The sequence below is a fragment of the Taudactylus pleione genome, unplaced genomic scaffold, assembly GCF_031769625.1.
Source record: "Taudactylus pleione unplaced genomic scaffold, aTauple2 ptg000493l, whole genome shotgun sequence".
Lineage (NCBI taxonomy): Eukaryota > Metazoa > Chordata > Amphibia > Anura > Myobatrachidae > Taudactylus > Taudactylus pleione.
Genome location: NW_028284895.1, coordinates 2,014,830 through 2,042,012, shown reverse-complemented (window position 1 = coordinate 2,042,012; position 27,183 = coordinate 2,014,830). Strand labels below are relative to the sequence as shown.

At 42.7% G+C, this 27,183-nt stretch overlaps 1 protein-coding gene across 1 annotated transcript in view; it reads right to left on the bottom strand.

Moving 5' to 3' along the window:
- The window catches only part of LOC148502553 (uncharacterized), a 193,630-nt gene that overhangs the window by 59,163 nt on the left and 107,284 nt on the right, over positions 1-27,183 (bottom strand). Inside the window, exons 14-19 of the mRNA XM_088449715.1 lie at positions 15,209-15,283; positions 12,254-12,310; positions 10,508-10,682; positions 7,837-7,949; positions 5,938-6,066; positions 3,749-3,799 (exon numbers count right to left, since the gene is read on the bottom strand). Of these exons, the coding sequence (XP_088305841.1) occupies positions 3,749-3,799; positions 5,938-6,066; positions 7,837-7,949; positions 10,508-10,682; positions 12,254-12,310; positions 15,209-15,283 (600 nt within the window). The remainder of the gene's footprint in view (positions 1-3,748; positions 3,800-5,937; positions 6,067-7,836; positions 7,950-10,507; positions 10,683-12,253; positions 12,311-15,208; positions 15,284-27,183) is intronic.

The window sequence follows — 27,183 nt, the reverse complement described above, 5'->3', positions numbered from 1 at the left end:
GCCATTTACATGATCCTGAGAATAAGTCATGAACAGAACAGAGAATACATTTATTATTCATTTTTATATTAGTAAGTCAAGATTGATTAATACTTTGGACCAGGCATAGCCAAGCTCGGTTCTCGAGAGCTACTAACAGTTCACCTTTTCCAGACCACCTAGCTGGTGCACAGGTGTAGTCATTACTCACTTACACATTTGAAAAGATCCACAGGTGGAGCTAATTATTTTGCTTGCGATTCTGTGAGGAGACCAGGAAAACATGCACTGTTAGCCAGGGGCGGATCTAGACTGTTGTATTAGGGGGGGCGAGTTAATGATTAATTTCGCCCCCCCTCGCGGCAACCCTCCCCCCCGCGATCCCCCCTCGCAGCAACCCCCCCTCCCCCAGTCGCGGCAACCCCCCTCCCCCCGCGACACCCCCTCGCGGCAACCCCCCCTTCTCCCCCCTTTACTTTCACTTACCTCCGCTGCTCCGGTGATGTTCTCCCTCCGGGCTTCGGTCAGCTGCTCTCCCATCCTGCACTGTGACCCGGTCAGCTGTTTAATGCAGCAGCTGACCAGGGTCACAGTGCAGGAGCCAGGAGACCAGCTGACTGGAGGGAAGACATCATCGGAGCCCCGATCTTCGGTCCCAGGTAAGTTGTCTTTTTTATTTTTGCAGTGATCAGCGTGTGGTCTATTTAGACCACACAGCTGATCACAGGGTATGAGGAGCCGGCTGTGATCGCTTCCTCCGAGGCTCCTGGGTCAGGTGACAGCCTGTCACTGACACATCCCCCTAACTGGGAGACGCCGGGAGCTCCGATCACAGCCCAGCTCAGCCATTATCATCTCTCTCCTCTGAACTTAATGATGCAGAGGAGAGAGATGATAATGGTCGGACAAGCTGTTCTAAGGGGAGCGATCGCTCCTATTGCCCCCCCTGGATCCGCCACTGCTCTTAGCTCTTGAGGACCAGGGCTGGCTACCCCTGATTTGGCCTAAGCCATTGATGGATTTTGGAATAAATACATTTGTCATTTTCCTGACTGCAACGCCACCACACACACAGAATTTGATCAGGCCCTGTACCATGGGGCATACTTATTAAAGAAAATTTGCAGGATATCCCATTTGATGACGCATACGCTGGCCGACGCCCATGCATGCCAGTGGCATATCCAGAAGGGAAGAACCAGAGCAATCGCTCCCCATAACACACAAAGCTTCTCCTTTGGGCGGCCGTGACCCCCCTCTCCTTCTCGGAGCTCTCAGCCAGCTCCGCCACTGCCTCTGGTGCGTGCGCAGTGGGCGCGGAGGGCCTGAACTAGGAAGCAGAGTGATAGTGCACTTTTAGCTATCACTCTGCTTCCAACTCTGTGCTGGGATGCGCTCTTATTGCAGCCCGTCTCCCAGCTAGTGCACAATGCTAAATTCTGTGAAAATATTATATTATCACGTTTCACATTTAGGCAAAAATAATTGATCACATTCGCATGTTTGAGAGGTTATCACTTCTTATACTCTGTCCCGAGCAGCGCTATGATAGACCCCCCCCCCCTTCTAAGGGTGTGTACACACGTAGCAAATTAAATGAGCAATTTCAACAATAATGATGTCGTTACCATTATAGTTCAAATCAGTCATTTAAATGGACCCTACCAACTCACCATCAACCAGCGATGCGCGGGCACATATGGACGATAGCGATATCGTCCATCGGCCGTGCATGCCGGTCAAATTGCTCGATATCGAGCAGGTTACTATAGGGACACGCCATCGTTGATCGCAGGTCGCTATAGTCGTCCGTGAGTTGGTGGTGTGCTGGATGTTCGATATAGAACATCCAGCACACCAGGGAGGGTGCAGGACAATCAGACAGCGATATTGTATTGCTGGCTGATCGCTACGTGTGTACACACCATAATTATTTATTCGATGCTTCTTTCACCATAGTTACATAGTTAATAAGGCTTACATTTAACCTTTAAACTGCAATTTTTTGACTAAGGTGAAACGAAACTAGAGCGGGACTGTTTCCTATTAATGAAGGGGGGGGGGAATAATATCCTGATTCGGAAAATGGCAATGCGTCCACAGTGGCATCCCTCCCCACGGTATCACCCGGTGCGGGGAGGGACATTGTGTTGCGCAGCGGAGCCATGTGGCGCCAAAAAAGGGGCGTGGTCTCGCGGGAAGGCTGTGTCTCACAGTGTCAGGAGCCGAGTGCTGCAGCACCCGGCCCCTGTCACTGAGGGGGAGTCTGCACCTTGGTGTCACCCCTCGGTGCATGACACCCGGGTGCGGCCTGCACCCCCCTTGTGACGCTACTGGGCACCCACTATCAGCTTTAGTAGGCACTGAAATACCTCTTGGTGCATCTTTCGATGCAACTATCGGTCACAACAGCAAAACTTGCACCTCCTATGGCCAGATTAAGGGCCACATTGGTCTGGGGCTGAAAATGGTCTAGGGTTGGGGTGGGCATTAAGCGGCCCCCCAACTGTTGTAGAACTACCATTCCAGCATGCCCTGCCACAGTTTTACTATTTGACCATGCTAAAATTGTTGAAAGGTAGCTTAACAGCTGGAGTACCACTTATTGCTAATCCCTGGTCTGGGGTCTATTCTGAGAAGGGGAGGAACTGTGAGCAGCTCTTTGTGGGTGTGGCCAGTGCTATGTGGGTGTGACTAGTGCTGTATAGGTGTGGCCAGAGCCTTGTGGCGTGTACACCCCTACACTATCAGCCTCACTGTCTCCCTAAATATACAAAAATTGCATAATTTTGTGAGAAAACTAGAAAATGGTTTTAATACTTACAATTTATGGCCAACTGTGTGGCCAACCAGGCAGCTGGTCACCATCATGATGCTATGACGATGGGCCTATTTTTATGTAGAGGCCTGGTTCTGGAGCTCATTGTTAATCTGGCCCTGTGTGATTGCGTGTTTTCTGTTTTATTTTTTCATTTTTTTTCCATTTTTGTTTGTTTGTGTAATTCTGTTAGTCCGGTCATGTCCGGTGAGAGGCGTCGTAACCATAGTTCAATTGGATGATGCTCCAGTCAGTTACGCCCGTCAGAATCAGTTCATTTACCTGTTGTTTTAGCAATCGCGTCTGTCTGAGCCAAGCCTTTATGTTGTGGGTGGGTTTGCAAGTGATTTTAAAACCCACCACTTGATAAATCAGGGGTATCTATTCTATTCTTTGCGTGGTCTAAACATGGACGGTGTATTCTAAATGTTCGCTTGTGGTGGTTTTGACCTTAGTAAATCGGTCGATTGCAAAACAATCACAAACTGCCGGACAACCAAAAAAGCCTCTTAGTAAATTTAGCCCATACTCTCAATTTCCCCCGACTCCTGAGTCCATACTATACAGTAGGTCCAAATACACTATAGACTTAATGCTGGTCCAATCTACAAACACTGTATAGGCAAGATACTTCTTTATGTGGCAGGACTACAGAGGGCAAAGTCGCACTTGAAGGGGTTATGCTGCCAACTGTGAGTACTAATCTGGAGCGTAATTATGCGAAGGACGTGGTGTTTGTACTGCTGGAAGAGCCATTATTTCTGCCTCTAATTATAGAAGACAAATACGTATAATAAATATAAATAAATAATGTCACTAATAAATGATCAAACAGCTGCAGCGCCCAACAAACTAAAATGTTGGTTCTGCGTTCATCTTTGATAGGACAGCGACGCGAGTCAATGCCGTAATAGGTGTGGCCGTGTGCAACCTTCAGATGCTAAAACTTACATTTTGAATCCAAGATCATTTCATTTTTCTTGACTGTAGTTTCTGGGAAAACTAAAAAAAACAAAAAACAAAAATATTTATTATCACTATTATGCCTGAGACCGTTTCAGTATTATCTATGAGACCGGTTCTACACAGGATTTGTTATCCTACATATAAATTTGGCTGAGTGCATATTCCTGTACAGTACAGGCAAGTGTCCAATTTCAGCTGCTCATCTGCCGTCTCTGGGGCTAATTCAGCGTTACTGCACGTAAGTCAGGGTTGCCTACCTTTAACATTCTCTTCCCGGGAGAAGTCCGGGTAAGAGAAGCAGCAGGGGGCCGAGAGGGGCGGGGCTTGACGATTCGCGTCATTAAGCCCCGCCCCTCGCGGTAAAATTGCCGCGATTGGGCACAATTTACATAGGGGGCGGGGCCAAATGCTGTGATTCATGCAGAATCACAGCTTAAGCCCCACCCCCTTCACAGAGACCCGCGATTGCCGCGGGTATTCTCCTAATTCTGCCCACTTCACTAGGAAGTGGGCAGAATGCGGGAGAATTGCCTACCCTTCCGGGGGTGCGGGGGGTTACCCGAAAAATCGGGAGCCTCCCGCGAAAACCGGGAGGGTAGGCATGTATGAGTAAGTGCAATGCTGAACGCAGACTCCCGATTATCTTGGAATCTGCGCGTGCACTGGACCCGTTCTGAGGATGTGCAGAACAGATCCTGCGTGAACGCACACCGCCCCTGCCATGCCTCTGCCTGATTGATAGACAGAGGCATTTAAGGGGCGATGCGGAGGCGGGAACAGCCTGCGATCCCAGAAACGAGGACGTGCCCGCCCCATTTTTTCTGGGAGTGGCTGATAAGAAGTAAGGCTGAACCCAGATTACCAATTCCTTGCTGTAAGTATTTACACATAATATACACAAGTTCTATGACTGGATACAGACTGAATGGAAATTACCCACAAAACCTGTGTAACTTATTTGTGGCAGTAATTACATGGATACGATCGTAGAAAACCAGGTTGAACTCTATGGGCCCGATTCAGCAAGGATCGCTGGTGAGATCGCGGCAGCAAGCGCGTACGTAGTTCTGCTGCGAAATTATGCAAATGACTGTTATCGCAATAGCGTCGCAGCACAACATGCAGATGCCCACTTTCCATAGTACCTTGCAAGTCTGCAAAAACATCGGTACCATCGAGTACCATCGGAGCCTCACGCACAATTAAGGCAGGTCAGACCTTACCCAGAAATTGCTAAACTTCCTGTACGCAGCTAGAGCTCAGGCTGCGTAGGGCATCACAGTGGATAATATATGCACGCCCCTGTAACGGTGTTAAAACGCATTGGCACGCCTGCATTTCTCGGACCACCAACCCCGTCACCACCCCCAAACGGGACTTCCTGTCATTCACTCTGCGATGGATCCTCGTAGTCACTGCGATCGCAGTCCCGGTCACCGTGGCTGGTTCGCGCACGCGCACTGCGATCCATACGCGGAAGGCAACAATCGACAGGGTGCATGCGTTTTTGCATTTGCGATCCTTGCTGAATCAGGCCCTATATCAGAATGTACAAAGTTTATAGCCAGATTACAGTACACCTGGTGTATACGGACAGCGGGGGCAATGATTATATCGGCTCAGTAAGTGAACCAGAAAATAGGAACTAGGGACATCAGTGAGACATAAAGTGCTTAGATGGGACTAGGAGAGAGTTTCCCAAACTCTGCCATTACAGTCCAGGCTTTAAGGATGTCCAGATAATTAAATCAAATTGACCGAGGTACTCATTAAATCACCTGTGCCCAAGCATGGATATCCTTAAAACCTGGACTGTAATGGCGGAGTTTGGAAACCTCTGGACGAGGGTGACGGAATCGGCTTGTCTGACAGCACTTTACGGCCAATGAAATGACGCTATTAAACAATACCCACGAAGTATTAAATTGGTAGAGGAGGTAATTTGGAGAGAAAAGACAGATATAGACATGGGAGAGGCGGATTAAATAGAGGGGTACAGTCGTTATAAAAACCATTTCCCAATTTGTCACATATTATGGTCAACATATAAACCAATCGCTTGCAGTATGAGAACCGCCTTGTGGGGGCAGCAGAGACCTTCTCTACGTCTTCGGGCCACCTGCGTCTCTGGAATGTCGCCTGGTCTCAGAGATCAGCATTGTGCCGTGTATTACCTGTAACAGGAGCCGGGCACAACGCGATATCCATTCCTCTTATTGAAGAGTTAATGTGCGTGTTCACAAAACACTCAATGGCAGCTTTGTCACAGTCGCATAGGAGTTTCTCACATTCGTGGCCAGACTCTGGGGGGTACAAGGAACACAAGACCCTATTTACAGATCTGCTTTCCACCATCTGTCCAACTGTATAATGATGAGGGCTTCGGGGACTAATTATAGGTATTATTCACGTATACCTTTGTCATTTACACTCACTGTAACTCTGAGATATAAAAAAAAAGTCTTGTTAGATGGGAACCTGATTAAAATGATAAATGTAATAATTATCCTTTATTTATACACATATTACTCAGCGCTGTGCAGAGAATATTTTGGTCATTGGAGTTTACTGTCTAAATTTTGCACCACACAAATACAAACACACTAGGATCAGGGGTGGCTGAAGAGGGGGCCTATGTGCAGTCTCTGTGTGGGTCCCCTTCTCTCTCGTGGGTGGCACAGGTGAGGTCAGAGCCGTAACAGTGCCCTGTGCTGGCCCCGCCCACTGAGCACGATACATCATTACGTTGCGTAGAAGGGGCCGAGGCTGGCAGCTCCTGTAAGTGCAGCGCTGATCGGCTGCATATATTGTGCAGGGTGCCCGTCTGGAGCGTCCACAGAACTGGTGTCACAAGGGGGGCGCGGGCCGCACCGGGTGATACCAAGCAGCCACACTGTAGTGAGAGGCTGTTGGCTGTCCAGCAACTGCGCTGAGCTGGGCTTACTCAGCGGAGCAGCACAGTAGCTACTGAGCAGCCCCTAGCCTCTTCCCTGCCCATTGAGTCCTGAGGACGGGGGGAGTGACATGCGGTTCCGTCCCCAAGAGTGTCAAACATGAGTGGGTGTGGCTTTGTGGGACAAAGCCACGCCCCTCCCTCCGACGTGCACCAGGTGCTATTCAGGTAAGTGATGCCACTGGTCCACAGGATGCTCCGCTAGTGCTGCAGCAGCAATCCTGGCTGCAGGGTGCCGTTCAGGACATCCTGCTATCCAGGAGCAAGTGCCGTGGGGTGGCAACGGTGACGCCCACAGAGCCTCTGTGCGACGGCACTAGTCACCCTTAGTTAGTGACTGCCCAGAGAAAACCTACACGAGCAACAGGAGAACATACAAACTCCACACATATGTAGCTCTAGTTGGATTGTAATCCATGGACCAGCATTATGAGGCAGCAGCATTAGCTACTGTGTCACTGTGCTAAGATTTAATTAGATTTACATATATTTTACTTAATTTATTATGTCTTGGGTCCAATTGAAATTTGCATATGTGCAATTATGTCCTATTTATGAACAAATGAAACAGCCCTGAATTAAAACAATGTGTGCCTAATTTGCTGGACAGTGTTGTTTGCTAACCAATGAACCAAATATAAATCTGCAATCTGTCCTTTTGGCCAATACTAATACACATCGAGTCCAATAGGCCGAGCACAGAAACCATTTGATAGTAGAGTAACATCCAATGTGTGTGGGCTTCAGCTGGTCTGGAATGATTATAGCTGTGTAAATTCGCTCATCATACAAATTGTCAAATGGCTTTGGCTTGTTCAGTAGCAAGACCTAAGGTCGATCTGGAGTGAGATAATTATTCCCTTTGCCATTAGGAGGCTAAGGGGTCTAGTTACTAAGCAGTGTTAGGAAACAGAGTGAAAAGTGATAAGAAAGTGATAAGGTGCCAGCCAATCAGCTCCCGACTGTCAATTTTCAAACACAGCCTGTGAGCTGACAGTTGGGAGCTGATTGGCTGGCACCTTATCACTTTCTTATCACTTTTCGCTCTGTCTCCTAACTGCTTAGTAAATAGACCCCTAAAACTCATATGTGGCAGAGGATAATCTCCTTGGTGTCTTACCACATGTGAGGTTCTTTGAGAGACAACTAGCATCGGCAATGATTTGAGATGGGTCCCAGATACAGTCCATCTCCTGAGCTTCTTCATAACATTTCCGATGCTGGAAACAACAGCTAGAAGAGAAAGAGATGAAGACCACAATTTTTTTTTGGGGGGGGGTTTCAGTGAGAGAATAATAAGTAGGACAGTGACGTTATGCTGTGATTTCCGCTAATTATATTCCATAAATGTAATCACTGGATCTTCTGCTCACACATGTCGTTTAAAGTAGGGATGTGCAGGCTCGGATAGGTTCGAGTTTGCACGTGGAGTTCGGATTTTTCCCTCCAAAAAAACGGAACTCAGAACGAGGCAAAACGTCATCTTACATGGACGAACATCATCATTCCTGGTCTTTTGTCCAGGAATGATGATGTTCGTCCATGTAAGATGACGTTTTGCCTCGTTCTGAGTTCCGTTTTTTTGGAGGGAAAAATCCGAACTCCACGTGCAAACTCGAACCTATCCGAGCCTGCACATCCCTAGTTTAAAGTCGCGCCTTTCACCTACACAAGATGGAAGCAGCCAGGGTAACCAGGATTTCCCTGCTCTCATCTGCCAGACAACAGCCTCTAGTAATAAAAGCAGGTGTCCTTGTTACGTATATCTGTAAATATAAATGTTCGATCCACCCACCATTTACAAGGTGTTTCTGCTAACTGGATGGTACAATACTAACGCTAATCAGTGACAATACCACGGGGAAAATGACAGCTTTTTTGCTGGTTGACAATTGAACGTAGGGGGTTCTGTTGTTGTTGCCCTTGTAGGGTTTATTCTGAGTTGGTACTATCCATGGCTGCTTTTAGCTGTGGACGTTGCAGCCAGGTGCGTAACTAGGTTTTTGAAAGTCCCATAGCAAAGGTTTGTAAGGGCCCCTATGTACCACCCATTGGTAAAAAATGTACAGTATATACAGGGCCGGCCCTAGGGTTGTTCGACCTGTGCATTCGCACAGGGGCGCCACCCATAGAGGGCGCACCCCTCCCCAACATCCCGATTTCAGCAGGACAGTACTGTCCCGCTGTTCCACCCGTGGGCCGGAATTGCCCGCAGGTGGTCATATCGGGAGGTTGGGGACCCCAACGTGCCGGACCCCGGAGACTCTGAATGGATGCTGCACGCGACATCCATTCAGTGATGGGAGAGGGGCTAGGGGATGCCCAGCTAGTGAGGCTCCCCCCAGCCTGACGTTATTTGGAGGCGGACACGCCTAATAACATCTCACAGGGGGCGTGGCCTATGGTAATTAGGCAATGCCCCCATTGTCGGTCAGTGAAAAGGACGGGCACAGGGTGCTCTGACCCCTAGAGCCGGCTCTGTGTATATAACACATGTAACTTTGACAAGGAAGCTGGGCCCCCTCAGCTCTGGGCCCCATAGCAACTGCACCCCTTGCACCTATGGTAGTTACGCCCATAGCCGCAGCCTACTTACTAGTTTATGCTAATGCTAGTTTCCTCCCATCTATGCTAGCATCCACGCTGCTCGCTGGTTTTTTATCCTACCACAGCCGTATTCATTACTGTCGGCACTTACACCCACCCCTTGCCGAGTGCAGGAGCTGCATCTGGACACCTCAAACAAGGCTACACATCCACGACACTCCCATGTCACTGCCACGTGGCGCAGCAGTCCCGTGCCTCGTGCCTCTGAGTAGTCACAGCCCAATTGCCATTCAGAAGGACCTATTTCATGTTAGGTTACATCTGCTCAAGATGTGACTCAGACGGAGCTACTTGCTACTGCGGCGGCATTCGTGTGATGCATGCACAGACCCCTTTCGCTGTTTCCCATGCATGCGCAGTCGGGGGGAAATCCCAAGAAGCGCCCATTTCTGTGGATGCTTCCAACTCATGATCAGTCCTGTCTTCAATTGCTTTTGCCTTTTAATAGAACAATTTTGTTAGCTATAAATCGATGAAGCAACTTTTTTTCTATTTCTTTTACGGAAGCCATTCTGTAACCTGATTTAATATTTGACCTTTCCATGCACTAAGAACTAGTACAAATAAAATAGCTGCCGCCTTTAAACCTTTGCCACTTAGGAGCGCATTTCCATTGAGTTGTATAGAATATTTATGGAATATTTTTAAAACGAATCACAAACATGCAAAGTTAAGGTTTCTGCCTTAAAGTTTTGCTGAATGTTTTTATATAAAAATGAAGGCTAAAGAATCCTACAAATAAATAAGTCATTATGGTCTTCAAATGATGAATTCTAGAAAGACAGGTTGACGCCAAACTAGCGATGATGTAGCACAAAACTTTGTTTCGTTCCTCAGTAGTCTCCTCCATCCAGTTTGTTACGTGTTTTATAATTATGGAAGATTATAACGTAAAATTATTCTTAATGAAATAATTTATTTAATGCTAATATATGTATAAACTCCTGGAAATAAGGAATTGAAATCTGCATTATTGCTGGGTTCTAATTGCAGCCCCCTACTGTAAATTATTGTGGACATTTGAAGTCAGCGATGCCCAAGACCTGAATAAAAGCACTGGACTCTCAGGAACTCCAAAGCAACTTCCATTTCCAATATCCTTATAATTTACAGTAATGGCTACATCATCCCATGTATAATATGCATCAGAAAATATACTATTACCCATATTTCATAAACCTCACCTGTCAGCCGCATCTACAGGAAGCCCCTCCAGCTCGTATCTACAGGCACAGCCGTAATCCTCCAGGTCTTTGGGGCAAAGCCCAGTCACACATTTCAACTTGCTTACAAAATTAATTAACGCGGGAAAATTTGTAAATATAACTTGTAACCAAGTAAAGTGGGAACCAAGGCAATCTGCATAACAAAGAAGATACGGTAATAACTGTTGCTGAAAAATCATTTTGCAGACCCTTGCAAGATGACATAGGTGGACTGGCCTTAGAATTCAGCAAGCCAAATGCATTGGAAAATGAGCAACACATTAAATATAGTGATGTCTCAGGCCACATTGTGATCTTTCGCAAACAGGTATAATGCAAATAATTAAAAAACAAAATAAAAACTATTTAAGGGCTCACATGCACCGTTCAATTATAATTAGCGGTTCGGTTTTGGCTCCAATCTTCCCGCCAAGTACGGATCTGAGGATGAGGCAAAATGTCGCCTTTTACGGATATTTGTGCTGTTATGTCCGTGGAAAGTTAACGTTTTGCCTCGATCCGAGCCAAAACCGAACCGCTCATCTCTAGTTACAGTATAATGAGTTCATAAAAGAGGGCAACACACAATGAGTTTTTGAAACACGAATAGTCCTGATTCATGAAATTAATAGCATTAAAGAATATAGTAGGGATATACAGTAGAAACTGTACAATTAATTGGCACACGTTACAGGAGCATGCCATGCACTGGGACAGATGAGGGTCCCGAGGCTATTCTGTGTACCCCACAATGGAAACTACAAAGTATTAATATCATTTGAGAAAAGGTCTCTGTCATGATGGTCCAAGGATAAAGAAAATAATGTCTTAGCAAAGATGCACCCACCGACTGTTGTGAAAATGTGTTTCTTACTGTAATCCATCCTAATCATAATGTCATTTATACCATAGACCTCTGAAGAATTTCAGTATGTCCATTTGTAATAAATGACAATAGGATTTGTAGTCCGGCTTAATGCTAATCGCTATTCCAAAACAGAAACTCCCTCACCAAGTTGTTTTTAAGCAATATATAGGACAGCAGACACTGCAGTACCAGCCAGGTCTACGCCCGATCCATTCCCTGTAGGTACTCCCATTTGTTGGGGTCTTCTGATTTGTTACATTTGGGTCTATTGCATCTGTTCTTCCTCTGTCTAATTCAGATAATAGGTCCAAAAAATGGAGCCTTCAATATCCAACGATTAATTACCGTATTATTAAATAAAGGCTGGTTCCATTTACCTTTATTGGGCGGATTCATACTGCTATCGGTTAGTTTACAGACTAATCTTTTTATTATATTGGTCTAGAGTTCATGCCTGTTATATATTCATAAGCTCCAGATGCAAATGATGTAGTACAGAACCATAGTGACATAATACAGAACCATAGACACTGAACATAAAAACAATAGTCTTTGTTTTGTTCCTATGGTCATTTTGACATGGGAGTACCAACCATGTGAGGGAGGAGATTTTATCAGCCTTCTACTCTGGCTCCAGACTTACTAATAATTTATGGAAATCCTTATTGCCTTCTGTCCACACCCACCCATCTATCTTGTATTCCCTTGTGTCATGTTTTATGTGCACCCAATTATCTGGCAATGAGGAGATCTAATGCATTAAAAACAATAATGTTATAATGATAATAACACACAATAATACAGGCTGTGAGTTGCAGTAGCTTATTGTGATCTAACCACTCATTACTTCTACTTACCAAGAAATGATGTCACACCTTCTATATTTTTAAAGACCCCATTGAAGGTAAAGTTATCTGGAAGAAGCCAAAAAATGTAAACAAATACATATAGTGTTCCCATATAGTGTTAAATGTAACAAATAACTCCACTGTTAGGACAATAGGCATGAGATTGCTATGGTAAGTGTCCAAATTAACATGAAATTGTATGGATATTTAATAAATTACCATGGCCTTTCTGCACTTTTATTTAGACACTTCATGAACTAATTTATTTACAGCATGTCAACATAATGGCGATTAAAAATAACTGGTTTTCCAGCTGCTCTCGTGTGCTGCAATGCTCATAAAATGGGGGAGAGAATGCAAAAGAGCTTTAAGTCAAGGAGGGGGTTAGCTGAGAGAAAAGTAGAGAGGAGAGAGTACATAAGCCTATCAAGAATGAGGAGTTTAAATTGAATTCTGTAGGCGATAGGAAGCCAATGGAGGAATTATCTGAGAGTAGAGGCAGATACAGAGAGGTAAAAGAGAAAGATTAATCTAGCAGTAGTGTTAAGGACAGACCTGAAGAGGAGAGAGGCAGATGAGGGGAAGACTACAGACAATAAGGTTGCAGATGAGAGATGATGAGGGAATGAACAAGTGTTTTTGTAGCATCAAGAGAGAGGAAGGGCAAATTCTGGAAGTATTCTGGAGATGGAACGTGCAGGAGTTGGTAAATGAGTTAAAGAGAGAGAGGACTTAAGGGTGACACCCAAGCAGCGGACTTAAGAGACTGAGGAGATGGTGGTGTTGTTGATAGTAATAGAGAGATGGGAAGAGGTGGTGACTCAAGAAGGATGGAAGACAATGAGCTCAGTCTTGGAAATATTGAGCTTGAGAAAGTGTTGAGACATCCAATAGGAGATAGCGGATAGACATAGAAAAATACATGAGACCAGGGAAGGCAAGAAGTGAGCATAGGACAGGTAGATTTGGGTGTCATCACTATAAAGATAGTACTGAACAAAGTAGCTGATGAGTTCACAGAGAGAGGATGTGTAGTGTGAAAAGAGAAGGTGACCTAAGGCTGAGCCTTGATGGACCCCTACAAAGAGCTGGAGTGTGTGTGTGTGGCCTGGGGGTAAGAAATGCATAGTCAACTGTGTCAAAGACTGCAAAGAGGTCAAAAAGGAGGAGGATACAGAAGTGATCCTATAGCAGAGGGTAGGTCATTGGTGACCAGAGATTGGTGCTTACTACAAAGTGGAGGGGGTGAAACCCAGATTGGATTGGTCAAGAAGGGAGTTACTGTAGCTGAGAGAAACCTTAATAGGTGAGAGTATATGAACCTCTCAAGAGTTTTGGAGGTGTAAGGAAGGAGAGATAACAGAGGTGAAAGTTGAAAAGGTGGGTGAGCTGCAAGCGTACTATGTGGGAAAGAGAGTGGAGGAAATGGGAGGGCATGGGATCAAGGGGGCAGGTGGAGTGGGGAAAGGAATAGAGAAGAGCTTGGATTTCCTCCCCAGTGGTGGGGTGAAAGGGACAAAAGGACAAGGTGTTGGAGGGGCAGGATGGGAGGAGTGGGGAAGGAATAGTATGCTTGAGGAGTTTTCCTGTCTGATAGAATGAATTTTGGAGACCAAGAAAGAGGCAAAGTCAGGGGTATATAGGGATGGGGGGAGGGGCAGGAAAGGGAGTTGAAGGTAGTGAAGTGCTGTTGAGGATTGGAGGATTGGTAGACAATAAAGACCTTGAAGAAAGACTGTTTGGCTAGTGTGAGGGTGTAACTGTAGGAGAAGAGAGTATAAGTTTGTAGTGAACGTGGCTTTCTCTATGACCACTTTGCAGTGCGGGAGGATATTTTTGAGGAATCGTGTACCTTTTGGAGTTCCAGGGTTGGGAATCAGGGCCTGATTCAGCTTTGGGATTTCACCCTTGCCGGGATATGACAGTCGGGAAGCCGGCTGCCGGTATTTATGCAGTCGGCTTCCCGATTGCTTCCCTAGTGACAATGATAGTACAATCTGATGTTTTACTCATAGTGATGTTTTGTTACTGCACACACTGTAGTATACAGTAATTATCATTATGAATTTCATCTTCTCTTGAACTTGTCATAGATCACACACTGATCTAAAAGCTGCTAGGTATATGTCTGGCTGGATTTACATTGGATGCATCCTGTCCTTGCCTGTAGCAGCCTCAACGCTGTTTTTCACTTTAATGACAGCTTTTTTTTTAGAAATGCCTCTCAGGGGCAAGAACGAAAGTTTGACAGTGACTTTGTCCTTCCCAAAAAATAAACATTCTCTGTAAATGCTCACACTGCCAATACTATATACAAGGTATTAAAGGATTGGTTAACCTCGCGCTCTCTATGTTTGGGCAGCAAATATGTTGAAAAAGGATACCCGACAGTATTGTCCTAGTAATATAAGAGGGAGATTGGGAAGTAAGCCTCAAAAACTAGAATAATGCTTATTTTGCGTTTGAACTGGAAATCCTAATATAAGTGTCTCCGTGTAAAAATGACAAATGAAGATATGGTAAATTCAACAAAAAACTTTACTTATAATATTCACAAAATATGCTAATGTTACAGATGTTTCTGGGAAAATATTGTTTGCCAGAAAATGAAAGGAAAAAATATATAAATTAATATGCTGTAATAAATAAAAATCAATCAGAATAAAAATAAAAATATCTTTTATATACCAAAGATATGTAATTTCTATAGAACCTTTCGTATATACAAGGTATATGGCAAACATTTCTGCTCTGTTAATATGCACTGTATTTTCAGTAAGGCCGGTTTAGAGGTGGATTCCGAGCACCTGATACTCTTTTGTGGGTATTTATGTTACCAGCCAGTGTTCACTTCCACATGTCCTAAGACCTTAGCAGAAGTGACCTGCAGGGGAAGCGATTACAGTTTGGGGCATTTGCTGCTACGAAGGGAACGTTCATAATTGTTTCTTTCCACTGACTTACTAATGTTTCTTAACGGTAGATCTGTAAGTTCCGATAGAACAGGAGAGACTCCGGATTCTTGAGCATATGTGGTTTCTAAAAGACAAGGAGGAATCATCATGTTTATTACTAAGAAACTAGTAAATAGATCAGCGCAGTTGTGGATATCATGGGTTGTATTTACTAAAGTGCGGGTTTATAGAAGTGGAGATGTTGCCCATAGCAACCAATCCGATTCTAGCTGGTATCTTCTAGAAGGTGCTAGATAAATGTTAAGTAGAAACTGATTGGTTGCTATGGGCAACATCTCCACTTCTAAAAACTCTCACTTTAGTAAATGTACTCCCTAGTGTGGTAAACATACAAAATATATTTTAGGATATGAATATGGGTTATCGTGCGACTGTCTGGTAAAGCTTGTGAGATGACATCACAGACTAACCTGCTACGTAGACTATGTGACTGAGTTGTGCTCACTTTGTGACATCACCATCTAATCATAATTAGGGGGTGGGGTCCTAGGTTTCAAAATATATTTTGGCCACACTGCCTACTGTAATTCCATAAAGACAGAGCTAATGATATTCTTATTGCCAACGAAATCTACCTACTGTACCTGACCTGTATATTTCTGTTGACAACAGGGCAATAAACCCTACACCTCGAACTCGCTGCCTAAGTGTCATCCTGTCCTTTGTTCCCTACATTCAATCTGTAGCTATCACTTAGCTATCTTTATTCTATAGAATGATAGCTATGATCTGATTGGTTGCTATGGGCAACTTCTCCACCGGTCATCTTTAGAAGGTTTGATACATCTCCCCCAAGGTATGGCGCTCTGACATACGCAGTTTGATCCATGACTTGGAGCTCTGTTTACTAAGCAGTGTTAGGAGACAGAGTGAAAAGTGATAAGGTGCCAGCCAATCAGCTCCCACCTGTCATCTCACAGGCTGTGTTTGAAAAATGACAGTTGAGAGCTGATTGGCTGGCACCTTATCACTTTTCACTCTGTCTCGTAACACTGCTTAGTAAATAGACCCCTTAAAGTGGGAAGGTGCACTTACACGTATGTAGTTGGCCCAGGAGCGGAATCAAAGGACTAGTGGCATTTGAACCATTAAGAGCGTAGCATGTAATGTACATAACACACAACAATGGAAGAGCTATTAGGAGGCTGTGTGGGTACTTTATATATAAAATCTTCATTGTGGCACTTCCGCTATGCAAAACTAGTCCCAAGCCGAGCAATATAGGACTGTTAAAATTACTATCAAACACCTTCTTACCAAAACATGAAATATGGGCTGCAACTGGCAAATAAATTATGACCCAACAAAAAAATTGATAATCAATAATCAAATGATTTATTAGTTAGATTAATGGCATAATAATACAACTCACTATTGTCATGGATAAACGAAATTTTAAAATAACAAAATCGGTTTCACTATTGTAGACAACAATGGTTAGAGGAATAATTAAAAATACAAATAACTTAAAAATAATTTAAAATCACAGTATCACAAGTTAAAAATCAGGCTAAAAAAAAGCGTAAAAGAAAAATGTAATTCTCACTTAAAATTGCATTGCATTTCACATGGCCTGGCCACTTCCTCAGGCAGTGCTGAATGAATATTGAAACTTAGGGCTCAATCTAATTAAACGCGATGAACTCGAGGGTGCGAGTCATCACAACAACAGCAGCACTTGACGGCAGCCCGAATTCACATAAAAGTGCTCGAAGCCCCATAGGGCTCAGAGCAAAATTATGCAAATCCGGGCTCGGAGCGGGCCGCGAGGGGTGCAAGATGCTGGTGTTTTAACGTCATTGCAACAGCAATTTGCACCCTTCGCAATCAATTGGATTGACCCCTTGATATTTGTGAGTACTGTACCTCCAAAAATGAGTGTTCTTGGAGGATATCCCACAAATATTTTATGCTAAAATTGTCCATTAGAAAAAAAAGATTATATTATTTATTATGCCTTTGATTTTAACCAGAATGTTTATACCTATTGCATAATATATTAACTATAGTAACTTCCAGTAAATAACTAATGGCACCCAAAGGGTTGGATCTACAGTACGGAATACATATTATTGAACAGCGGTAGGGATACCACCGGTCAGAAGACCGACAGTGGCATCCCGATGTTCAGTATTCTGACAGGGTCCGGTAAGTAACCTAAACCTCCCTCTCTCTCCCACTATCCCACCCCCTGTGGTATCTACCCCTAACCTACCACCAGTGGTGCCAAACCCTATTTCCCCCTCCCCGGTCAGTGCCTAAACCTAACCCCCCCATCACCGGCTTAACTGCATACTTACCATCGGGATGTTGACGTCGGTATCTTGATCTCTTCGGGATTCCGGCCCGTGCACGCTAGATTCCTGGTGTTCGGGAATCTGCACAGGCAAGTGCATAACGGGTCTGCGAGTCCGCTTGCAAACCAGCAGCAGACTGTCAGTGATTGACAGTCTGCTGCAGTTTGGGGGCTGGGCGGGGGCGGCGACAGCCCCTGTTTCCCGAAACGGAGACCAGTCGCCGCCGTTGGGGGAGAGGGAAGAGGCCGGGATCTCCATCGGGTGATAGAAATTTCCTGGCCTCTTCCTCTAAACTGCAGCAGCTGGCTGCAGGACCCTATGGATCACCGCAGCCGGCCGATGGTACACAGATTAACCGATGCTGCATTGCCATATCTGCAAGGATCACAATTGCAAAGCTGCCTGAGTGCACTACATGCTACAGTATATGCCTGCATACACTACACACTACAGTACAGTACGGGGGAGTGGTGCTGCAAACACAGGCGTGTCTGACCGTCAGAACGGAGTTTAATGGGTGTGCATAATTAGCATTGTAGCATCATTGAACACGTCACTTGGTTGTTTTTTACCCTGAACTGCTCGCAGTGCTTGCGGGAGGGGGAGGGTCTACCTCAAGCGCTGCGAGCAGCTCCGATGGCTGTCGATGTTACCGATTAATCCTTCAAATACTGGAGATGACGTGTGTGAGTGGCAAGAGGGCATCTTTATACACTAGCGAGTGCTTATTGCCAGGGCTCGCTAAGACATAGAGGGCGTCCTTACGAGATGCAGTGCGAGCGCTTAATTTAAATATCCGGCCCCTTTTTGCCAGCGAACGGCCACTGAATCAGGCCCTTTGTCCCTCCTTCCCAATCAGGATAACATTGTCCCATTTGAGCTGGAAGGTTGCAATGTCAAATCCGTTCCATCATGCTACAGTATGACATGGTGTGCACCACATACAATCTGTGTTTCTAGTGAAGGGGAAAGAGACAGAGGGATAGTCTATCCTGTCTTAAGTGCTGGCCACAACCCAGTGATGAGGGACCTCTCCCCATGACGTGTAACCATGCCCTTTTATTGTGCGTGCTTCATGTCGGCTTGCTATTGCACATGAGAACTGAAAGTGCCAAACACAGATTTTACCCAAGAGAGTGAATGCGGTCTAAATCTCTGTGTACTGCCACTAAAAACCAAATGTGTGTACAACCAGCAGAAAAACCTGTATTCACTAGGTACTTATTACCTTGCATGGTCCACAGTATGTTCTACGACACCAACAAGGGACTTCCCTTCGTGGCTCATACAGTTCATACACTATTTATTAAAAGGTCAATGTGGGAAAGAATGTATTGGCAATAATCTATGTGTATTCCTTTGCCATGGACCCATGTCTAATCGTAAAAATTTATACAATTGAAGAAATGTCAACATCTTATCATGTCTCGTCGGTGTTGATCTGTTTTCTAGTTGGAGAGAATCTTATCCAAGTGCAAAATCAGATGCTCGCACAGTTGGCAAATAGGCTTCTGAAATAGTTTGGCAGTAGATTTGGTATAACAGCTATTGTTAGTTCAGATTGACGAACATATTTCACAGGTCAGGTCATAAAAAATATCTGTGAACCATTACAGATAAAACTGCTACATTCAACCCCTCAACCCAAGCTAAGCGATAAAGTAGAAGGAGCAAGTGGTACAGTATGTAAAAAAAAAATTGTTACAATATGTGTGAAAACTAATCTCAATGCTTTAGCAGTAGTTTTTATGGCCATTAGATGTACACCTACCATCAGAGTTAGTGACTGCCTGTACATGAATTACTAATAAGGAGATCGGTTACTTTGCTTGTAAGCAATGAATATCTGCTTATATATTGCACTGATCCATATGCCTTTATAGTACTCAAAACAGGTGGTGTCTGTCAAGCCATGGTAATCTCTTACATGACATTTTGGGGTGAATTTACTAAAGTGAGAGTTTTTAGAAGTGGAGATGTTGCCCATAGCAACCAATCAGATACTAGCCATTATCTTCTAGAAGGTGCTAGTTAAATGTTAAGTAGAATCTGATTGGTTGCTATGGGCAACATCTCCACTTCTAAAAACTCTCACTTTAGTAAATTTACTACTTTGTCTGGAGACTGAGAGTCTGATTCAGATGTGTTAACGGAATTAAAGCAAGTGGCCAATGTTTTAGTCCTGTGCATGCGTCCGAGACACACTATGCTGCATTTCAAGGGTTGCTGCTGGGAGGACACAGATAGGAATTGCACAGAGGTCCATGTAATTCCAAAGGCATTCATGGTCTGTGACTGGAGTGAGTGTGTTGAAAGATGCATTTTTCACTAGCACCATTGGCCATGTGCCATCGGACATTCTGAGCAGCCGTAGCATTACTCTGCTGTCCTATATACTGTCCTGTTCCTACTGAGACGCCCACAGGCAGCAGTGTTAATATGTCTCAATGCACTTTTAGATGTGCCTTGGGAAGCTTGCACTAGCCTTGCTGTAGGTGCAATTTCCCTGTCTGACTGTGGCGTACTGTGGCCATGACATGCCCCGCGCGTCTGGCTAGCTACCCCCTGTTTTCTCCCAGGAATGCCCACTGAAATCCTTGGCTCTTGCGTCCAGATTTCTTCTGTCTCTCCAAGCAGAAACCATCAGGACGCATGTGCAGATGTGACTCGGATCGAACATGCGCAGTACTTCCAACGTCAGCCCACTGGGTGCAAACAGGCATTGCATGCAGTTATCATGCACCTAATGTACACCTGGATAAGTCAGGACTTGCAGAATAGGAATTATATTGCAGCAATAAGTTTATTATATCCATTTTGCACTGAGATGCTCTGAAAAAAAAAATTATGTAACTGCCACTGTGTTCCGTATGGTCAGCAAAAGAAAATGGCTATTTATTTCAAATGCCTACAAAGGAGGCAACTACTATCCTGTATATAATTAGCATAAAGCTATAGCTAGAGCAGCTGTGTAATAAAGGAAGTCTGGATAGCACAACGTAGCATATTGAGACACTCATTAACACTCATCAGACAAGATCTATGTAAAGCAATTAGGAGAACTTGTATATTAATCTATATATGTATAAACAAAATGTCCTGACTCACTGACTCATCAACACCCAGCCCAAACCCCTGGACCTAGAAACATGAATTTTCGGAGAGTATATATTCCTTACGTGGCGTAAGCACCCACTAAGCAGAGATTGATTTCAAAATTTGACCCCTACAGGGGGTTAAAAGTGGTAAAATGTTTCCTATCGACCAAGGTGATTGGGTGACAAAGCAGCATGTCCCAAGTGCTGTGGGACTGTAAGCTAATTTTCTGGGTCAAGTGGCAGCCTCAAAGGTGAAGCCGCAGCGCAGTCCAATATTCAAATAAAGGAGCCACACCAACTGCCAGTGATGTTTGGCAGCATTTGGGGTGACAGTTGGTGTGGCTCCCTAATTTGAATATTGGACTGCGTTGCAGACCCACTTCTGAAGCCGTCACTGCTAAGGACTTAATACTTTGAATAGGTATTTTTCCATTTGGATATTTCACTTGCTTGTATGTGGATTTTTCAATTTCTTGAAAATGGCAATTGAGTTTTTCAATGTTAAAGGGGACATGGTGCCTCACACCATTGTCCCCATCACAGGAGATGGAACCTGCCAGTACCAGTCCCTCTCCTATCTCGCTTATGGCACTCAGCTAGGGAGGTGTGCAAACTAATTGTGAGGCACGTGTTGGACAACTGGGAGGGGTTCTCCATCGCGTACCACAAAAGCAAGGGGGACAACTACACCAGCTCCACTTAGTACAGTACCTCCTTGATATGTCCCAACTTTTTACTTATGGTGGTTTATGTGAACTGGTGGTGGCTGGGCAACTGTTCAATTTTGTCTTTGAGGTTTACCACAATGGTGAGCTCTCTGAGAGTTTTGGTGCAGAAAATCACCCCATGAGGAGGCTACACTTTATGACGGACCTCTCTATGGGCCATTGAAATGCATACCTATCACGTGAACCTCAAAAAGTGTGGACCACACCACCCCTTCTCCATCCCAACTCAGCCTCAAACCTCTCACAGGCATCACCTCTTCCTGTCCCCAAGAAGGCTCCTGCCAAATGTTGTGCTAGATACCCCCTTCCTAAAAGGAGGAAGCAGCAACATCAGGATACGTCAAGGTAATATGCACAGATTAATCCTACTAGCATGGTCCTTTACATCAGAGGCATAAAACAAACTGAAAATATAAGTTAATTTAAGATGGTATGAAGGAAAGGAAAATACCCGGGTTGAAACTGGGTACATCAAAAAGTACAAGAGTGATGTTTAAATTCATGCAGGTGATTAAATAAGGCTAGCAGAACGCTTGGCTTCATAGGAGAGATTTGCAAATGGAAAGATGTAGATATCACTCTACAGTGATGGGTATTTATCAAAGCTTGGAGGGAGATAAAGTGGTGAGATATAAATTACACAGCTTGTAAAATGCAAGTCAGGAGCTGATTGGTTGGTAGATTATCGCTCACAATTTTATCTCTCTCCAACCTTTGATAAATACCGGTTAGAACCAATTTAATAGTTAAGTTAAATATGCACAGTTTAGGGAAATCTTTAAATCATTCAAGTGTATAAATGAGGCATTTTCAGAATAAATACAATTTCGGAACGAGAGGACACTGGCTAAAACTGAATGTTTGTAAATCTATGGGCTAAATATATCAAATGTTATTTTACTGGAGGAGTAGTAGACACTTGGAGTTTATTTCCAGTATTTATAGTACTGTAGAGCACAATCGTAAAGTAATATATACACAGCAGGTCTATCCAGAGACAAAGCCATTCAGAAACAAAAACGCAAAATTGGACAAGATGAGCTAATTTGTATCTGCTATCAGCATGACCAGGTACAGTTCTACTTTATGCCAGTTTTACTTTGAGTCTAGAAATTAAAAAATACACACAATGGAAAGCATACAAAGCTTTCCTATCATATTCACAGCAATTGATATAATTTCCATTAAACACCCATCTGCTCCCATTCTACAGAGAACAAAATAATGGGTCTTTTTCAACAGGAACAGAACTTCGTGGAAGTCTCTGTCAGGCAGAATGACATACAGCAGAATTGTAGCCACACAGATTCTGTTTTTTTTAAATTTCAAAAGCCAGACAGCCCAATGCATTCCTATGCCCACTGTCCCCACTCAAGGAGACATTGTTACTCTCAGTCACACAATTTAGGATGAGTTTTCTGAAATCTGAACAAACAAGTAAAATAAGTAACAAAAATAATTGTAATTTTATGTATTTTATACAAAATCACTTACATGAACCATGGTATTACTTTACAATGGATAAAAATAAATTACAACTAATAGAAATCAAGGGGAAAAAAATATTGCAATGTAAAATGTATTTATAATCTGAAATCATTAAAATAGTACAGCATATCTGTCTTAACTACATAACGTTACAAAAAATAATAATTGAAGTAATACAGTACACAATATTTAGTTTAGGTGACCATTGTCAAACTGAAAGAATATATTCTTAATTTGTGAAAAAAAAATGTTAATTTACCAATTTGCAAACCCATCATCAAACTCATCAGATGTGTAATAATCAATTCTTAATTCTGCTTAAAAAATAATTCTTGTAATACAGTACACGATATTTAGATTAGATGGCCATTGTCAAACTGAAATAATATATTCGTAAAATGTAAAAAAAATAATATTTTAACTTACCAATCTGCAAAACCATCAACAAACTCATCAGATGTATAACAACCATTGCTTAATTCTGCCTGACAAATAAAACAGTATAATGTATCATTTAGTGAGTGGTGACAGAATGCATTGCTCAAACATTTGCTCTTCAGATAAGACTGAATAGAAGGTTTTAGTTGCATTATTGTTCCTTCAGCGATGAAAACCGATATATTTTTGTGCATTTTTGAAACTAGACCTATTGTATGTCGGATGTTGCAGGAGGAACAGATTTTATTTTTCATGTCTTAAATAGAGGAAAATATAAAGAAACTTAAAATTTAAACTGAATGTTTTGAAGACACCAAATAAAAGGAAATTTGCATGTTTTTGTTTTTAAACCTGTTTTAATGTTATGAAGGCTAAAATAAAATAAAAAAAGCAATTACTTAACTTAAAAATGTATTTATTTTTTTTAAAGTATTTTAATCAATATTTTTCAAGTAACTGTCAGTGAAAAAGTATGAGTTGTTTATTAAAAAAATAAAGGGAACGTTTGCAAATTTTAAATGAAATGATTAGGATAATGAGAAGGTATGAGCTCTACCCTTTTCATCCACATTACAGTCTTACGTTATTTTTCAGTGTTTTAATATTCATTTTTAAAACAGATTTAGGAGATTTATCAAACCTTCTAAAGAGGACAAGTGAAAGTGTTGCAACCAGATTCTAGCTATCATCTTAGAGTATGTACTAGGTAAATGTTAGCTATAATCTGATTGGTTGCTATGGGCAATACCTCCCCATGTCCTCTTTAGAAGGTTAGATACAACCCCCCCTTATTAACCCCTTAATGATCACCCAGCACAGAGCTACGGTATGTTATGCCAAGCCTTTGGCGTAACAGGACGTAGATTTATGTACTACACAGCAGACAGGTAGATGCTCTGCTGTTCCTGGCAGCATATGGTTCTAATAGCATGCCGGAAGCCATAACATTCAGCTCCCAGACACGCTATCTGTAACTATCAATACGAACAATATATTTCTCACTGCGTTCCACATTGTGGTTGCTAGGGAATCTAGACAATGTCATCATAATGTCATTAGAAAAGAGTGGCAGGGCAGAGCAATATTCTACGGCTCTATATATGTCAAATGTAATTAAGTTAAACAGTAAAAAAAATGCAGCTACAAACTGCTCACCTCCATCCATTCCCCTTGCATCTTTAGAGAGTGTCACTCATTGCAAATAGCAGTGGAGCATTTGTATATATTTTTTTGGGTTGGGTATGCCGGTGCTCGGGATCCCAACAGGGCTAACCCTTCCCGGTGCCTAAATCTAACCTCCCCTAACCCTCCCCTGTACCTAAATCTAACCTCCCCATCCCTGCACCCTAAACCTAACCCTCCCGTCTGGGTGCCTAACCATAACCCTCCCCCTAGTGCCTAACCCTAACCCCTCCCCCTAAACCCGCTACTTATCTTCATGCCTGTGCCAGGATTCTGACAGGTATCTGGATTCCAGCGCCAGCATTCTGAGCACCAGAATCCCTGCGTTCGGTATTATGACCGCATTCCATATTTTTATATAGAAAAATGTGTGAATATCACACAAAATAAATATTTCTCAAACCCATATGCACAGCGTTTATCCCCCAAATGTTATCACTGCAGTCAAAGCATACCTTAAAAACATACTTAAAAAATATAAAATACTAACACATTGGGAGTGAACCATTATATAGAAAAATCTCATTAAGTATAATATTTATTAATATGCAAGTATATTTAGTAACTAGCTCCTAAGACATACAATTTATTTGGGGTATTAAAGGGCGATATCATGGTCATTAAGAGGTTGACAAAGTACTGGAAACACTATGAAATAAATTATATAGGAAATACATCAATGAGAAAGCCTTATTTAATATTCATGTTTAGAATTTCTGCCATGAAATCATCAATTGTCCTCAAGACTTGGAAAACCTTGTGACTTTCCATAGTAACAAAATAACACTATGGAAGTTCCATTATACGATTCGAACCACAGCAATTTGAGTAAAGTGCAATTAGGATAGGAAAACCGAACCTTCCCGATTAAAACAAGAATGAATCGACCAGAAGAGAAAGACACAACTATAAAAACAAACACAAAAAGAAGATAACCATAGTATAGTAACTAAGTTCTAAAATATCTACAATGCATTTACATGGATGTCTGCCAGTAAATGAGTGTTTTAGCAAAGACAACTGCACAGAATAGTATTAGGTATGTGTCTTACCTTACAGATATTACTGGACAGCCTTAAGGTAGAGGGCAAGTGTCTTATAAAAGCATAGTACGTAGTGACTTATATCAACTTTGATGTCTGTCAGACCCATGTGATCACCTCTTTTAACTCAGTTCAACATTCATAAAGTAATCCCTTCACGGAATACCTGAAGGTCAATATTCTCTTAATAATATGACTAACCCATCTATGTTAAAGGGCTTTGTTGTGAAGGCCATTCCTTGCTCGGCTGCACCACTTGCTACTTAGCTACTAATTAAATAACAACTGGGCTATTGTTCCTCCCTTGTCACAGAAGCTCTATGTGAATGTTACGTTGATACAACAGAGAGGTTAATGGGGTGGTGAGGTAACTTATAATGATGACAGATATGTGAGAGATACATAACCTCATCGTACATGACCAGCCCACCGTGAAACATTTTTATTTATTTATTTTTTTACTTAGTAAACATTTTTCTGATGTAGGGTTCTTAAATATTAATTAAAGCAAGATAATTGGTAGCGTTCTCTATGGTATGTAAAAAATTTAATTAAAAGATGTCCACTTCATATTCCTCGATTTTATATGATGAGCAAATGTCATTACTCCTTTTTTTTTGTTGTGTTTGGAAAGGAAGGTTTGCACCTGCCAGTAGGAAGGGTGTATAGATTGGACAGCAGTGGTGGCTGCCAGCCAAGTTGTGTTATGCTATATAAAGATGTACTAAGCCTTTGGAGAGAGATAAAGTCCCATCCAATCAGCTTATGTCACTTTACAGGCTATGGGCCTGATTTATCAAGGAGTTTTATCACTCACAACGAGTAATAAAACTCATTACGTATGATAAGGGTGCTCCAGCCAATCAGGTCCTGTCATTTTTCAAACAGGTGACAGTTGGGAGCTGACTGGCTGGAGCACCCTTATCATACTCGTTGTGAGTGATAAAACTTGTTGATAAATAATGCAGTGTTTGAAAAATGACAGTTAGGAGCTGATTGGTTGGTACTTTATCTCCGTCCACTTTATCTCTCTTCAAGGCTTAGTACATTTACCCCACAGTGTATGAGGATGTGTGAGCTCAGACTTTCTTTCTTTTCAAAATACATTGATACATGCCGGCTGAAATCCCCCTGCATAAATTGTAGCCCGCTTTATTATGTTTGTTTAAGCAAACAGAAAGGAGAAATGGAACTGAGAATACATAATTAACTTAATATTTATTTGGGTACATAACAAAAATATATATAACAAAAAAAATTACTTAAACCCAAACTAAAATTTTTTATTTTGGATAAAATTCTGTGAGATAAAATAGCATAATATCACTGCCCAACCCAGCAACTACTGCAAAGATAGATATATAGATAGATAGATAGATAGATAGATAGATAGATAGATAGATAGATAGATAGATAGATAGATAGATAGGATAGATTTCAACAGTTAGAAATATTCCACACAAAACAAGTAGAGTTTCAAGGTGCCAATGCATCAGTAACAACCATCAATAGTAGTCTATAGCATTAAAACAGTTGTATCAAATGAGCCAGATCACTTGGTGTCCAACTAGAGGGACTGTAGGCCAATGCAAATATATAATTAGCCAATGGTATGGCAGGAACTAAATGCATAAAAGCTTGCATAGATGGTCAAGAGGTTAAGCTGTTGTTCAGACCAAACACCCAAATG